This window comes from Lissotriton helveticus, chromosome 2_2 (genome assembly GCF_964261635.1).
Source record: "Lissotriton helveticus chromosome 2_2, aLisHel1.1, whole genome shotgun sequence".
NCBI classification, from domain to species: domain Eukaryota; kingdom Metazoa; phylum Chordata; class Amphibia; order Caudata; family Salamandridae; genus Lissotriton; species Lissotriton helveticus.
The window spans coordinates 339,919,074-339,935,609 of record NC_136060.1 but is presented as its reverse complement, the minus strand read 5'-3'; the positions used below and the strand labels follow the sequence as shown (position 1 = coordinate 339,935,609).

Below are 16,536 nucleotides of genomic sequence, written 5' to 3'. Positions count from 1 at the left end.
TATAACATAGTACAACATACTATAGAGTATAGTGTATACCTTACCACCCCAAAATACATAAATGCATTTCGAAATTTTCAAATATACTGAAAAATTGCAGTCATATATATTGTATGCACTTAAGCTATGAATTAGATGCAAAAGTGAACACGCATTGTTATGCATTATTGATTGTTGGTATATGAGAAATACACATGAAATGGCTCTTAATATGGCTATACAGAAAAAAAGTCGAAACCATTTCATCACATAAAATCTATTGCGAACATACCAGCGGGCAGCTAAAGTCTATAAAGTCTATAAAGTATCTAAAATAGAAATCTTAGTTCTCTAGGAATAGTCTCTTACTTTAAGCAGAAAATCAGTGTCCCGGGAAAAAATATATAGAAAAATATTTTAGGGGCTTGCTGAAAAAAGTTGCTGTCCGTGAACTGGATTGTAATTGTTCATGTGACTTTATTTTTAAAGTTGAAGGCCGAATTCAGGGAACGCCGTGTGCGAGTTTACTCAAAAGTCTCTATTTCTGTTCCGGAGAGAACATCATATCATTCAGGCTTTCGAAAAAACTGTCAACAGCTTCATGGGAAAGTTCCACTAAGTCGGAAATAGGGGTAACCATGCATTCATGCGCATGATTGTCTCCATTGACATTCTGATTTGCATTGCTGACAGAAGGTCGTACCTGTTCGATGCTGCTTTCATCTTGAACTTCACTACTCTTCAATCGCAGTGGTGAAGATTCCAGGAATGCCGTCATCAGAATTGGCAGCCTTTGAGGGCAGCACAGTGCGTGAACCTTGGTAGGAACCAACAGTGTATCTGCATCCACCGGCGCATCCGATTGTAGCGTCAGACAGGTGTCTAACACGCATTCTTCTCCGCATAGCAGACACCTTAGTACAGGTAAAACACACCTTTGCCACATTGGTCGAAATGATAGAAACCAAGTCATGTTTAGGTCTCTAAGCCGGGATAGTCCCAGGATTTTTGATATCCGGTCCCGGTATCCAATGGCTAGGATCGTATCTTCCATTGTCGCGAGAGTTTGATCTGTGACATGGGTTGCCATAACGAAAAATAAGGACTAGGAATAGGATTCCTGCAATTAGTCCTAGGATCAGGGGAAGTCCGCCAAAAATCGAATGGACGAAGTCTGGAAAAATACCCAGTATGGCTTTGAATGGTGTTAATGCCATCGAAAATACTGTCTTAAATACCTTTGAGACCCCTGTGGTATCAGAAATATTTAAGATTTCGCTCAGGATTTCCGCGAAATGTACGGGGGAATTAGTTGATAATAATGTATGTATCTCTGCAGTCGTCCTTGCGACTTGTAGATCATACGTTTCTTTAGATGACGTGAGCCTTGTAGGCGTCTGAAGAAGCACTGTTTTCATTCTGCTTAAAGTGTCTATTCGAATAGAAGTAATTTTCAAACTGGGCCATGCCCTCGCCTCCCTGTCTGGAAAGGAGCTGGGGAACAAAGAACGTCCACAGCACTTGACCTTCGCCGTCGTAGTGACGAGATAAGGAGTCCCGGGCATAAGACTACAGCATCTGCGGTCTACAATAAGAATGTAACTCCCATTATAGAGTCTTTGAAAGAATGGTTCTATTTCAGTTGCAGGTGCGCCTTGCTGGTGACATGAAAGGTTGTATGAATTCCCTTCACAGGCTCCGTGCAAACTAATACCGTTACACAGAAGCGTGCCGCTTAGTGACATAGCACAATTGTTGCCACTAAGAAACACTTTCTGTCCTTTGTTACTGACACATGCATGTGAATAGGGCAGGTTCCATGTTGTTTTAAGGTACCCCTTTCCCAATTTCTCGTACATGCCAGCCTGTATATATTTTTGGCAGTATTGAAACCTGAAGGTTGAGATTGGAATATTTATGATTCCGTGGATTATCCATTCACTGACAGGTCGTTCTGACATTGTCAACGGTAATCTTTCTAGTTTTTCAATGCTCAAGATTGTATAATCAGCACCCTTCTGCGCCATACCGATTTGTCTATCAGTAAGGTTAAAGATTTGGAATAGTGACGTTGTGTTGATTAAACGCCAAGGCACATAGCCTGAACGCAGATTTTGTAACGTCCAGCCAAGCTGTACAATAGAACGCAATTGTGACTGACCATGTTGTAATAACAGTAAGTCTTGCGATAATATATCGATTGCTGAAGACACAATGCTGTCCAATGAAAAAATTCTGGAGGACAGAGTCATTAACCCATTGTCCACTACAGAAAGTGATTTTTCCAAATTAATACGGTCAATTTCCCGTATTCTTTCTGCTGTCTCAATTTGAGTAACCTTCCAGGCCTCATTGTATGCTGCATATACAGAGGCTGCTATGAAACGCTTTTGACGCTGTTTGCGTGGTCCCATTATGAAATCACGCAAGTCAGCACCATCAGTAAGTAAAGTTAGGTGTTGCTTAATTTCAGGCAGTGTGGAAGTTTGTAGCCATTGAAGGCATAATTTGCCCACACTGTAGGTTGTTATTATCCCTGGGTGATGTCTTTGGGGATATCTAGGGTCTGGCCTGTTCATTTTGAAACCCTGTGTTTTATTCAGGAATCTATCTTGACAGTTATTTGTATCTGTGGGCCAGATCAACCATTGTTTCCAATCAGGATGTGTTCTGTTTTGGTTAAGTATATGGTTTATGTCTATTTCTTCATCTGTTTCAGAGTTATTGCTAAACATTGTTGGCTTTGGAATAGACAGGTTATTTAAATCTTTGATTTTGGCTAAGCCAAGACAGGTGGTTTGTTGAACGGTGTCATTTAAAAATATCATTTGTTCTGGGATCATGCAGGCTCTAAACAAAGCTTCTATACCCTGTACTTGCCATTCTTTTGTACCCCAAACACTTTTCAAATCAACATGTTTGTCCAAATAATCAAATCCAAAAGTATTCATTTTTTCAAAGAAAGAATCTGAATATATCAATTTTGTGTTGGTTATCATGGTTTTCATCCCTGTCTTGTTTGACAATTTGTAATAAAATGTTTCAGCATTAGTTATGTTAAAACCTGAAAAATATGAATATTTGCCATACACGGTTCTAGAGCTCCCTTTTGGAGGTGTAGCACAATGTTCCCATTGATTAAAATTTAAAACATTTCTAGGTTGTGCAGATTTATGCAAGAAATGGTTACCATAATGGTTATAGCAGTACATGCTGTCATAATTTGTAGAACCCTGCAAATAATCATGTTTTGTAAATTTAGCAGACATTACTAAGTCAGACATCATATTGTTTATACTTTCAAAGTCCCAATCATCAGCAAATGAGTTTGGTTTTGCAAAGTCACTCAAGGAGATCTTGATTTGGTGTGGATATTTCAGGATCTCGACCGGACCATAAATTTCATAGTCAGTGTTGTCCCAGGCTACCCCACCAGATATTGGAATTGCTGTGAAGTTGGCTGAAGAAAGTTCTGAAGAAAGTTCTCTTTTCTCGACGTGTGAAGATGTGTGTGGTTTGAGGACCAAGTTGATGTTCTGACTTGCTGTGTCCATTTTAGCATATTTTCCCTCAATGAAGCGTCCCAAGGTAAATACCATGATGAGCCAAAGTGTGAGGATAAATGCACCAAAACCCACCCAAAATTCAATCCATGGAGAAACCAGATATGTTTCTTTCAGTTGTTTCAAAAGTTCCTTCGCTTTGTCTTTAAAGGATTTTGATGATGGCTGTGTCTTTTGTTCGCTGAAGCCTTCAGAGGAATCATCGAAGTTGATGAAGTAACCGGATGCAGTTCTGTCAATTGTTCCAATTGGTTCAGGATTTTTGTTTCTCGCATTTTCACTTGGTACTTCTGTATAGATTGGTGTGTCTCTGCTAAATGTCTTTATTTGGGTTTTCAGAGGTCTAAGTTCTATTGCATTGTTGCATAGTCCTTGTTGTTCTTCTGTAGGCGTTTCGAATGTGATGAGCCTCTTTGATAGGACCTCTGTACTGGTAGCAAACCTTGGTGTTCTGCTACTTATTGGGAGTCCACTTGGCCTACTGTTGGTTATCGGCCACATGTTGTGGTTTTACCAGGTCGATGGATACAACTCGGTTCTCCTTTTTTCCAGCAAGTGGCGGTAGTACAACTGATCTTGTCCCGTTGACAGACAATACAGGAACTGCTTTTCTGTAAGAAGGCCCAAATTCCTTCTTTACCGCGATCTTCTACCTGACTAGATCCCCGACTTTTGGAATCCAGACAGGTCTTGCTGGGACAGGTGGTGATTCTTCAGTGGTCGTTGGCTGTTCTTTCAACTGTATGTTGCTCAGGTCTTTTCTTGTTTTGTTTAAGTCCTGCAAAATAGCCAAACGGTCTTTGACATCAAAGCTTTTTTCTGTTACCACTGAAGTCTGACTATCAAGGTCAGAGATCAACATCCTAGTTCCGAATAATAATTCGTACGGACTGAATCCCTTCAGAGAATTTCTTGGCAAGTTATTTAGACTACGTTGGACACTTATTAGATGTTTGACCCACCCAGCTCCCGAACCTAATGTTCTTTCCATTATAGATTGCTTTCTGCCTTGGTTTTTTCTTTACACCATCCCATACCCTCAGGAAGGAAGTGAGAAGATTCCCGCTGGGCTGTGCTCATTTGGCCATTCTTTCCCCCCCCAGGCTGGTTTGCCTGAGTGAAAAAAAAATGGTCGAACGTAGCATGCTCTTAGCGTATATGCCATTTAGATTCGCAAATCTTGTATAACAGTCCGGACGTCAGCCGAGTGCTGTGGATCTACATTATAAGTGGAACTAGCCTGTGTATGTTAATCGCAAGCCATTCTTTTTGTTGGTAATATTATCTGCCTTGATACGACGAGGTATTAAACTGCTTCTCTCCCCACTGCGATCTCTGTTGCAGTTTGGGCAGTTTTTTACAACTATGGTGTAGTGCAGGCTCATGCCTGGCCACCAGTACCGCGATTGTAATTCTTCCAGAGAATCTTTTAATTTAAGGTGTCTGAGACCCTCGCCCATGTGTGCGTCTGCGATTAACAAGTTTCTCCTGTCCATGTTTGGAATCACTCTATCCCCCACTCCAGGGATTCGAGCAAAAGGGACGGAGTTTGCATCGATTATGTATGTATAATTGAGTGGATAGTTGATCGGTAACGCTGAGCAGTCGCCTTTTGATGACGTTTTCACCGCCAGCAATGTTTCGCCGTCAATGTATTTTAATGTACGCTTTTTTCGATCTACGGGAGCCGGTTTACTGGCTGCCGCTGCGGCTGTTTCAGCCAATGAATTCCCTACAACGTGAACGCCATCACGCTGGTGACTCAGTGAGTGTGTCACGTGAGTCTTTGGTAGTTCTTTTTTCAAAAGAGCTACTTGTTCCCAGAGCAGTCTCTGCTTTATTGGTGCATCTGTGTCATCTTTGTAACCGTTCTGAATCCATTTCTGCAAATCCTTGTTATATGCTTTGACGCAGAAATATGAATCTGACACTATAAGTGTCGGGAATTCGCGATCCGCATTATCTAGCGCCATTTTCAAAGCTATTATTTCAGTTTGTAGTTCTGAATTAGTTTCTACTGAGTGTGATTTTGTTAATAGAGGTCTTAGTTTACCTCCGCGCCACACTTCTTTTGTAATCTCACATGTGGGATTGTATGCATGTTCTCCCCAAACGGAGGGTTGAGCATGTCCGTCTGTATGGATTACACAGGCGTAATGTCGTAGAGGCAGAATGTCGATTGGCAGAGGATACGTTTTTTCATATTTTAGATTTTTTAATTCTTCTAGTTCTGGATCAAAGAAGTAATATACTTTGTCCGTTGTGATTGAATTTACCCATTGTAACCATTCTGGATCCAATGTTGTTGTTGGTAAATTACACGGTGTTGTTAATGCCTCAAAGGCTGATTCTGCTGTTCTGACTGTGATATGTCTACCGTCAGCTATGTCTTTTTCTCTAGCTATTGCGGTTTGAACTGCTTGAACAATTTTTCCTTTGTTGCTGAATCTCTGTTCAGCTTTTGTGTACAAATGTGATTTGAATGCAATTGGTACCTTATCTCCCTCATTAGAGGTTAGGTATGTGAATCCGCATCTCCCTGGGATGACTCGGATCACAAGGTTGCGTGTATTATCACGGGTTTCTAATTTTGTTTTAATTAGCATGTCTGTTTGTAAGGATCTCAAAATTTCTGTGTGTGCTTGAGTCCAACTGGATCTTTTAAAGTCTGGTTTAATTAGATCGTAAAGGGGTTTGACCCTTTCTGCGTAATTTGCAATGTAAGTTCTTCCGAAATTTAGGAAGCCTAGAATTGACTGTAGGTTTTTTAGTGTTTTAGGAGCTTGGATTACGGCACATTTCTCTAGGAAATTGTCTGCCAGGCTTTTGCCTTCACTTGATAACTCATATCCTAAGAATAGGACCGTCAGATGGGCAATTCTGGACTTTTTGAAGTTGAATTTGTAACCCTCTGCAGCGAAACCAAGTATTATGGTGTTCACTCTTTTCAAGTGAGTTTCCAAGTCATCATCTGTTAAGTAAATGTCATCGACATAAGATAATGCTTCATCATCATATAGTTGTAGTAATTCTGTTACTCTCGCTGAGAATACCCCCGGGCTGTTCTTGTACCCCTGGGCTAACCGACAGAATTGTTTTTGAGTGCCATTTACTGAGAAAGCTGTTAAATATCTGCTCTCTGGTGCTATGTTTTGACAAAAGAATCCGTTGGAGATGTCCAAGGTTGTTTTGTATTTTTTGCGCACTATGTTATTCATTAGTGCAGCACTGTGTGAGTTTTGCACTGCAAAAGTTTTGCAACATGTGTTAAGGTGTCGGTAATCCAAAACTAGACGGTACGAATTGTCTGGTTTGGAGACCGGAAACAAAGGATTGTTCATTTGTGAGGTGCAAGTTTCAATCACCCCCTGGTATTCTAGCTGATCTAGTATTTCATTTACTTGTTTTTTAGCTTCTTGCTTAATTGGGTACTGCCTTTGTGCAGTAGGTTGTGATTTTAACTGGATTTTGTGAGGAGGAGAATCCTCATCCCATCCTACATGATTTTTATATAAAGCAGGTGCTAAGGCCACTGCCCACTTTCTAGCAAGTGTATATTTTTTATGAATCGGGATTTGATTCGAGAAGGCAGGCATAATTACTTCTTCGCCATGAGGGCACTCCCTGACAAACTCCGGTGGCCAGTCTTTTTCAGCTAGAAGGATGTCATAGCCTTTGGAGAGGTTATCCCAAAATAGTCCCCTTATTTTCCTAGTCTTATCTCCCTCTATACGTAATGTTATCTCGTATATTTTGTGGGGCTTGCTAACTCTGGTATCTGCAGTTTCCACTTGAAGGTATTCATTCGTGTCCACTGTCTCCAGATGATTCATACGGACTTTGCGAGCTATGCTCACCTCTGCTGCGCTGTCTAGCATTGTCTGAGCCCATTCTCCGTTTTTCAGTTGTGTCCTCAGTATTCTCGGCATTGTTAACTACCTTGATACTGGCTACCTTCTTTTTTGGAAATTGTGATTTCTTTTTCAGTTGAGCAGGTTCCTTGTCTTTGGACTTGGCGTGCTCTTCTGATCGTCCTCTTCTTTCCGATTTCTGCGAGGAATTCTGAAAAGATTGAGACGGACGTGTATCAATGTCTTGATATCTATCAGGTTTTTTAATATTATCCCTATTTCTAAGGTTATATCTATTCCCAGAGGGTTCACTCTGAGGTGACCTTTGTCTCGGGTTTGGAGATTTCTCTCTTCGCCTAGGAGACCTTCCTCTGGACTGGAATTTCTTTTCTTTAGGATTGGATTGTTTATTTCCATCCCAGTTCTTTTTTGGTGAATTATTATTAAAAAATATTTTTTCTGGACTTGTAGTCAGTTGCGGTTTTACTGGTATTCCACCTAGACTATCTCTGCCTAGTTCTTCATAGGATTTTTCTATGATTCTGGCAATTTCAGCTGGTTGGTCTGCTATATCTGTCTCTTTTAACCTCTGGCGGATCGCCACGTTTGCTGCTTCACCCTTTATGTTGGCTAGTAATATAGCCGAGACCTGCTTGAAGTCTTTCAGTAATTTCATACCAAGAGTTAAAGCAGGTTCTGGACCGTATTCATCTTGAATTTGTTTTAGCACATCTGGTATTACCGAAATGGATGGAACACCGTGCGTTTTTGTGTAGATTGAAGCAAAGACCGTACCCCAAGTGTCACAGTCCTCAATGTGTGGTGCGATTCCCATTGGGAGACATATAGTCAGAATCCTGTGCTTTTCTAATGGGGTGGTGTCAGGAAACACCGCCTCTATTTGGGTGATTTTCTGTGCCAACCAGAATGGTATCTGTTCCCGTTTAGCTGGAACTTTACCTAGGCAGGATTGGATGTTCTGTGGTGTGATTTTATTTGTGTTCCCCTGGTGAGGGGTCAGCTGTGGAATTTTAATCGCTGGCTGAATTGTTGAAGTCCGCATTACATACTGAACTAATTGTCTGTGAATTTTTAGTAGTTGTTTTAGCTGTATTAATAGCTCTGGTGCAGTCATCTCGTCGATGTCTGGATGTGGTGTGTATCCGGCTAAGACCGGCCACGTTGCTCCTGGTCTTCCTAAAGGACCGAGCCTCGTAATGTGATTATTATGTTTTAGGGCGCCATCAAATAAGAGCAAATGCTCTTGGAATTTGAGTGGTACTTCCACCTCCTCGAAAGGGGTGTACTCATTAGGAGGTTCCTCTACTTTGTAATAGTGGAAGTACTTTGTTATAGTATTAGCTGCTGGAAAATGTATCCATGTATAGTATACCTCTGTCTGCCGATATTCGTGTGCCTCAATTACGAATATGACTGTGCCACCTCTAGGTGTCAGTCCATTTTCTATAAGTTTTAAGGTTATAGATCTCCTTTTGGCGACCTGGATGAGTATTATATCCGGGTCTGCTGTTTGCATGGTAGCATCAGCATCTGCTATTTCAGTAGCTAATCTAATTGCCTCTCTTTCTCCATCACTCTCTGCCATTTTACAGACAGGATGGTATTATGTTTGTTTGCAGATCAGGTTTCTTTATGGAACAAAGATTAGGTGCACAATATTTTGGAACTGTTTTATCCTTCAACGTTGACTAGACCAAGAACCATACATAGGAGTTCCCTCCTGCGAGGTTTTGGAGGATATAACCTTTCACCCACTCCAGACGTCTTTGGAGTATTTGGGAAAAGGGGTCTGAGTGAGAAAGCACGACTGAGTTACTCTAAATGACTTACGTTAGTTTTATCGCCCTTTCCAAACACGTTGGGCGCCATGTAGTGTAGCTCCTATTTTCCCAATAGGCTCTGCGCATTGGAATAGTACCTACAGCAGTAAAAGGCCTAGGCCAGACGTTAACTAGGTCTACTACTGTCGAAACTAGACTTAATTTTTGGGTTTGCCAGCTAAGCTCAGAGTTCGCTAGAAACTTTCTCGAATGTTCAAGGAAGGATTAACTTCCCTGATTAGACAAGAAGGGATTTAGTTTCTGACAACCATAGAACATGACAACTTTGCTCTCCCCTAATCAAGAGTCAATCTCGAGAGTCGTGTGAGCACAAGGCAATTATTTTACTCAGTCAGTACGTGCATTCTTAGTCTCATCAGAATGTAGAGAAAAGGAAGAGACGGGCGTGTTCAATAAAAGATGTTATTTATTGATCAGTCTCTTTTCTCGTACAAGAGAAATGGATCGATATTATTGCAATACTTATAGTTAAGTAAAGTGCATACATTAGAAGCAATAGTATAAAATAATACTGTAAAAACATTGATATGGTTTCTGAGCCATATGATGTTTAAAATGATTAAAATATATTTACATACACATATACATTTGACTAAACGTACTCAACTGGTGTTTCTAAATACGCCTACCCCGTGTACCTGACCTAAGTCTAATGCGTGGGCGGGAATAGAAAGTTACAGTTTAGTTTAAGTTTGTTTTTGCCAAGTGAATAACTAAAGAATTCTCTAGGAGGGGTTATTCAGTTCTGTACCTGGAATTTAGGATGAATGAGGAATGGTATCTCTTTCTCTGCTCTCGATATTCCAGGCTGCCTGCGAGGGCTGCCCAGAAGCGCCGGTGCTGGGTCTCTCGGCTTGAGATAGCAGCGCGTCTCTCAGCGCGTCAGGAAGGCGGGGCTGCTGCCTGCGGGGTCTGCTTCTGCTCTCGGCTTCGGCAAGTATGGCTGCTCCGTCTTGTCACCACGCGTGTGTTTGCATAGGGCAAGGTCGGCAATATTTATACCTTAAAGGTGCCGAGATTGACGTAAGGATGGACATAGGTACGTCAATAAAGATGTCATACGACTTGCTCGTTAGCACATTCTTTACTAAAGTTCTCTGTGAAATCAAAACAATGGCCGCACGGATTATCCAGGTTGTCATAGGTTTGATTTGTTATGAGAACGTCGTATGCCTTATCAGGGGCTGGAGGAATATCGCTTGTCTAATTAGATCTCAAGCGTTATGACCTAATCAGATAACACGTTCCTGTGCCGTAGTGTGACTGCGTCAGATAACGGTATCTGCATCATGGGGGATTTCTTGCCTCATGGGCTGACTGTTAGTTAACTAGCTAGTAAGTTTAACCAGAATAGGGTCAGGAATAGGGGGATCGAATCAGAACCTATAGAAATACACGACACAAGGTCACCGAAAATGTGGGACCTGTATATGCTGCCCCTCTACAAAGGAAGGAAACATCTTTGAACACCAGAACATCTACTTGAAGCATAATACATTCACAAACTGCAAATCGAGATATGTGATATATGGGATTATTTGCCCATGCACAATGTTGTATATAGGTAAAACCAACCAGAAAGTGAGGGCACGCATCACCCAGCACAAGTCAAGGATTAAAAATAATGTTCATACAGCACCACTGGTAAACTAATGGCGTTTAAAAAAACACAAAGAATCTGATCTGCTGTGGACAGTCATATCTAAAGTGGAAAAAGATCAAAGGGGAGGAGACCTGGACCTGAAACTATCAAGAAGGGAGGCAATGCTCATTGTCAAATATAATAGTACAACGAATGGACTTAATGAATTGTCTGAAATTTACAAGCTCAGCTAATCTTAAGAACACAATGATATGCCAAATGTTAAAACTGAATATACCAAAACTCCGCAGAGAGCCTGTGACACTTGCAATAACACCACCATAAGGCTTTATGTAGGCCCCCTCTGGTAGTAAATTACATGCACACAGAGCGTAATGGCTCATCCCAAATTGAATACAACCCATCAGAAGGCAGGTAATCGTGGCCGTGGATACAGACAAAAGAAACGCCTAAATTACTACATCGCCCCGCGGCTCCGACGTTAATTAAAATACTGGTCCCCGCCTCACCCGCGTATCGCGTATAGTAAAATGCAGACACTACACCCCCCATGAGCACCAGGGGCAGTACTACAACTCCCATGCTCCCAGATACAAAAATACGGGAAGTTAAAAATGCTAGAAACCCTTCCGCCTGAACAACCGAAGGCGTTGCAAAAACAAGGATTCTCTGGGCGGACGGACTATAAACAGCGGTCCCAGCCGCGCTTTAAGGTAAGAACCGAAAGAAGACTCCGCTTGCTTAATAACCCAAACGTGTTGAGAACAATTTCTGAAACCGGTGTATTGTTTCACCCCATAGCGCGCATAAGCACGAGGGACCTGAATAAATGATACACGCCAAGCCTGACTGTGCCCCGAAGTAAGTGCATTCAACAAAATGTTCCTTTTTAATAAACTTTATCTATCACCAACGATATTTACCCAACCGACACATGTCTTTTAAATCTTAGTGTCACGATATCACAAACAATCCGTCCTGCCCAAATTAAAGATCCAGACCTCAGGAAACAAATGTAAGTGGTATTTAAACCTGGTTTGGTGTTGTAGACGTAGTTTAGTTGTTTCTAGAGAGAAGTCTGGTGTGTGTCTAAAGGGTAACGAGTAGTTCTATTTTCCATCTTTTCAGTAATCCACGGCAGATTTAATCTGGTTTTCAAACAAGTCTCAATCGAGGTAAGAGAGGCTATAGCTGATCCAAGAGGTGTGGCAGCTAAATTGAATAATAAAAATGAGACTAATTAGGTTATTTCTTATTTTCCCCCACAGCTTGTCTTTTTGGTCCTGATGAGAACTCTATAACTGTTTAGAGTTCGAAACGCGTAGACCCCCCTTCTCAGCCATAAAAAGCCTTGCAAAAGAAAAGTGTTTAAATTTGACTACACAAAAAAGAAACTGTGTCGGAATGTTTATCTTTATGGCGACTAAGGAATGTTGTGTATATATATATAAAAATCTGAACTAGTGTAAATATTTTTGTTTTGTGTTGGATGAATGTGTAGAGTGGGCATGAATGAAAGTATGTAAAGTGCACAGTAGAATGTGAAAATGTTATTGAGGTTTTTTGGATTTGCATTTTTGTATATTTTAATTGTATCATTGTTGCTACCAGAAAATGTAAAAAGTGAAAAATTATTTTTCTAAATATGCATGAAGTTGAATAAATAGACTCCTGATTTAATTGGACAAAAAAGTAGTCCACCCCACTTTTTGTTTCAACTCAATTAGTGGTAGATAATTTGGGTGTGAAAAAGTAAGTTGCAGTATTGTCATTTTTTGTTGTTATTTAGCCTTGTGAATACGGCACCCTTACATTCATCACTTTGTGTGAAAGTGGCGTGCAATGCGTGTTGCTTTGGGTCTCCCATCGCAACACCCATTGCCTTTTGACGCTGCCCCAGATATACATGGATGTGTAAATCTGAGGTTGCACATAAACTAACACCATGCAAGAGCAGGTGTTAGAATGACGCAACACAGAAAAATACTTTTATTTCTCCTCGTTTTCGCTTTTTCTATGTGTGCTGCATTATGCAGCATACATAGAAAGAGCAAAACGCCTTTAATGATTGTTTATGTGCAGGAAGGTATCAATTCATGCACATCAACAATCATTAAATAATGATTGAAGCAAACATAGAAGTAGCAAATCACCATTATTGATAGTTTATATGCAGGAACGGACACCTTAATGCACATAAACATATCATTCCCTGCAACACAGGCACACTTGCACTATGGTGCAAGGGTTTCTATGTTGGCGCTATGCATCTAATTATAGCACCAGCGCTAGGGAAAGCAACACAAGGGTATGGTGTATTGTTGTAAATACTATGCATCCCTGCTTTTTGGAAATGCTGGAACGCAGCGTTGCCAAATTTGGCCCAACACCACACTCCGACATTTCATTGTAACTATGCCGAATTGTATTTGCCTCTTTTCTTTCTTTTCTAGGTGGAGTTACTCCCACCTTCGTAATTAGTACAAAGGAGAAGGGAAAGCAAAAATATCCTTGTGTATTTACACAGACTTTCAGAGTCTCCACAAGTGCAAGTTGCCTTAACACAGTGTAAATCACAAACAGACGTGGAAGTCTGATGAGCCATCAAACAACAAAAGCATGACAGACAAGCACTGCCACATGCTTGCAAATTGTGGATGAGTACGACAGGACAGCAGTACCACACAGCTTGCAAAATCTGGATGAAAAAGGGAGATTGAAGGTCTCGACATGATGGAGGCTCAAGAGCAATGGGAAGTTTGGCGGTAGATTAAAGTGGAGTGCAGTGGGTGAAGCGATGCCCACATCTTATTTAATGGTCAGCAGTTTCCCCTTCTTCCTAGTCTACCCGCAACCCTGCCAGTGCAGTGTCCTGGTGGTCTTTCACTCATCTGGCAAGCTGAGTGAGTGCACACCCGTACCCCCCAGTACTGAGAGGTAAAGGAAGACTAGATGGAACAGGCCTATAAAAGGCCAGACAACAGCTTGAAAGAGTCCTGGCCAGCACATTTAAATGGGTCATTCAGTCTGGATCCATTCACCAGTTGTTAACAGAAGAGAGGGGGCGTCCTAGAAAAAACCTCCAAACAAACGACAATGGTGAAAAAATGAGTCGGAAGTATGAATCCTGTACAATCCGGGCAAAAGAACGAAACCTGGCCTTTGCAATCTCCCAATTCTTGCCTGAATGTTACTGATTATCCTTAAAGTTATAATAATCTGTTATTTGCATAGCACAATTAAAGTATCCAAAAGAAAACTGGTACTCATTTTATTGTTCTCAGAACGTTGCAAATCTGAGTGGGGTTTTCCAGGATTAAAACCTGCGGCATGCATATCACTGTTGTTCCCAGGATTCAAAGAAAGCCTTTGCCTCCCATGTACAATCTGCTTTCTATCTCATTCCGTGACAGGTTCCGCTCGTCAGATGTAAGACTCCCCTCCCTACTCAAAGAAACCTAGAGTTGTGTGTTTCATTTCACAGGGAAAAGTGACCAGTTGTGTGTGAAAGTAAGATTCCCTCGCTTCCTGTATCCTTAGAGTGGCTGACCTTTGAAGCCACAGAGTGGACTCACTCAGCCCAAGGAGTTGAGTCCTGCAGCATTGGAGTCTTGTGTAAACCACAGGTGTCCAGGGAGTCAAATGAGCTCAGCACTTTATGAATACTGTTACTACGTTTCTGGCAGGCAATATTACAAACTTTAAAGCATGGATACATAAACACATAAATATAACATCACTTTTTTGTTGCCATTCTTCACATTATATTTTTCATTTAAAGTTTGTGTAATTTTCTACCAGCAGTTATGATTTGTTTATCTACTGTGCACTGGTAAAGGCAGGCCTTGTCAAATTGCTGTAGAAACATGGGGTATGTGTTGAGTAAAACTCCACAAGGATTACGATTAAAACACCAAGTTTATTGGTAAAGTAAGGAGCATTCCCTGAGCACAACTGCAAGCTCCATAAAGTAAACGGTAACTGTCCACAGTGACAGTTATACTGTACAATACATGTTACAACTGTATGACATAGCGAGACCTTTACATTTAAGTAATAACATGTCACGAGGTGTATTTATATATAAACATTTGCGCGAGTAGCGTACTGTCATTGTGCATCTGGAATGAAGGTGAGCACGAGTCAAGCGCGAGAGAACGCGCTTGAACTCGCGCTTGTATGAGCGCATGTATTTATGTAAACACTACACACCTTCCCTCCTTATAGATTGAAAATAAAAAAAAATAAAAAAACACAGATAAAAAACAACAAAAATTATTGTTGAGTAAAACTCCACAAGGATTACGATTAAAACACCAAGTTTATTGGTAAAGTAAGGAGCATTCCCTGAGCACAACTGCAAGCTCCATAAAGTAAACGGTAACTGTCCACAGTGACAGTTATACTGTACAATACATGTTACAACTGTATGACATAGCGAGACCTTTACATTTAAGTAATAACATGTCACGAGGTGTATTTATATATAAACATTTGCGCGTTTAGCGTACTGTCATTGTGCATCTGGAATGAAGGTGAGCACGAGTCAAGCGCGAGAGAACGCGCTTGAACTCGCGCTTGTATGAGCGCATGTATTTATGTAAACACTACAGTATGTCTTTTAGTTTTAAGTGGCAAACATATTTCCTTTACTTTTTTGTCAGTAACTGAGCTTTGTACACAACGGCACCCAATTCAATTGCCTGACCAAAGTATGGCAACGTTAACCAAAGTTGTTTTCCATCTGTAGGCCAGAACACATGCAGATGGGGACTGGTCAGCGTGCACAAGCTACTCAAAATACCAGAGTATCACAGTCCAAACATTGTTTTCCCCACCCCTGACTGATCCTCACTGCGGATGGTCTTGATCATGAGCTAGCGTGGAGGAAAGGGAATTATTAAAATATAATCTTGACAGCATCGAGCATGATAACTGTTTATTATTTGGAGCTATGAATCGTGTCGTGCATTTTGTCAAGTTATTGTCAGTATCTGTGGTCAGTGACGGATTCACATATATTTATTGTTATTGTGGCTTTTAGGTGAGCATATGTCATAGTGAAAATATAGAGGACTGAGTGCTTCTAAAGTATTAGACAACAAATCAAAAAGCTGAATTTCTGGTAATTGCAATAAGCTATTTCATATATAAATGTCAGCATTGTTGAAATGTGTTCTACTCAGAGTGAATATATAGGTAAAATAATTAACATTGTTTAATGAATGTACCTTCTAAGTATATGTTGGCATATGGACAGTTGTGTTGCACAGGTAAAAATATACAAATAAAAACCTCTTTTCTCAGGAGAGAGAACGAAGGTCTCCAGCATTTAACCTCCATATAGCAGCCTTTCCAGAAAATAATGGAAGTGCCCTTCAACTTTTCTGTCATCAGGAAGGAATAAAGGTAGATGCAGCTTCACTTAGCCCTTGCCTTGGGTTTCATGTGTTGTTTAATCAGTCACCAAATACAGTCATCGTAGACTTTCATTAGCCATTCAGAAGCGATCATTTTTTTTTGGTTTACTGAAATCATCCCTCAGCTGTTGTGTTAAGCATTCCAAATGTTGTAAACTGTAGCACAAATATCCATTGTGGTCTGTGGCATGACTTCGACCTGTTAATATATGTTAATCTTCTCATGAGAATGCAATAGTTCTAGCCAAAAAACATCTG

The 16,536-nt window shown here is 40.8% G+C and overlaps 1 protein-coding gene across 1 annotated transcript in view; it reads left to right on the top strand.

Moving 5' to 3' along the window:
- The window catches only part of JAKMIP1 (janus kinase and microtubule interacting protein 1), a 1,395,482-nt gene that overhangs the window by 1,156,821 nt on the left and 222,125 nt on the right, over nt 1-16,536 (top strand). Inside the window, 1 exon segment of the mRNA XM_078678490.1 lies at nt 16,166-16,267. Within this exon segment, the coding sequence (XP_078534616.1) occupies nt 16,166-16,267 (102 nt within the window).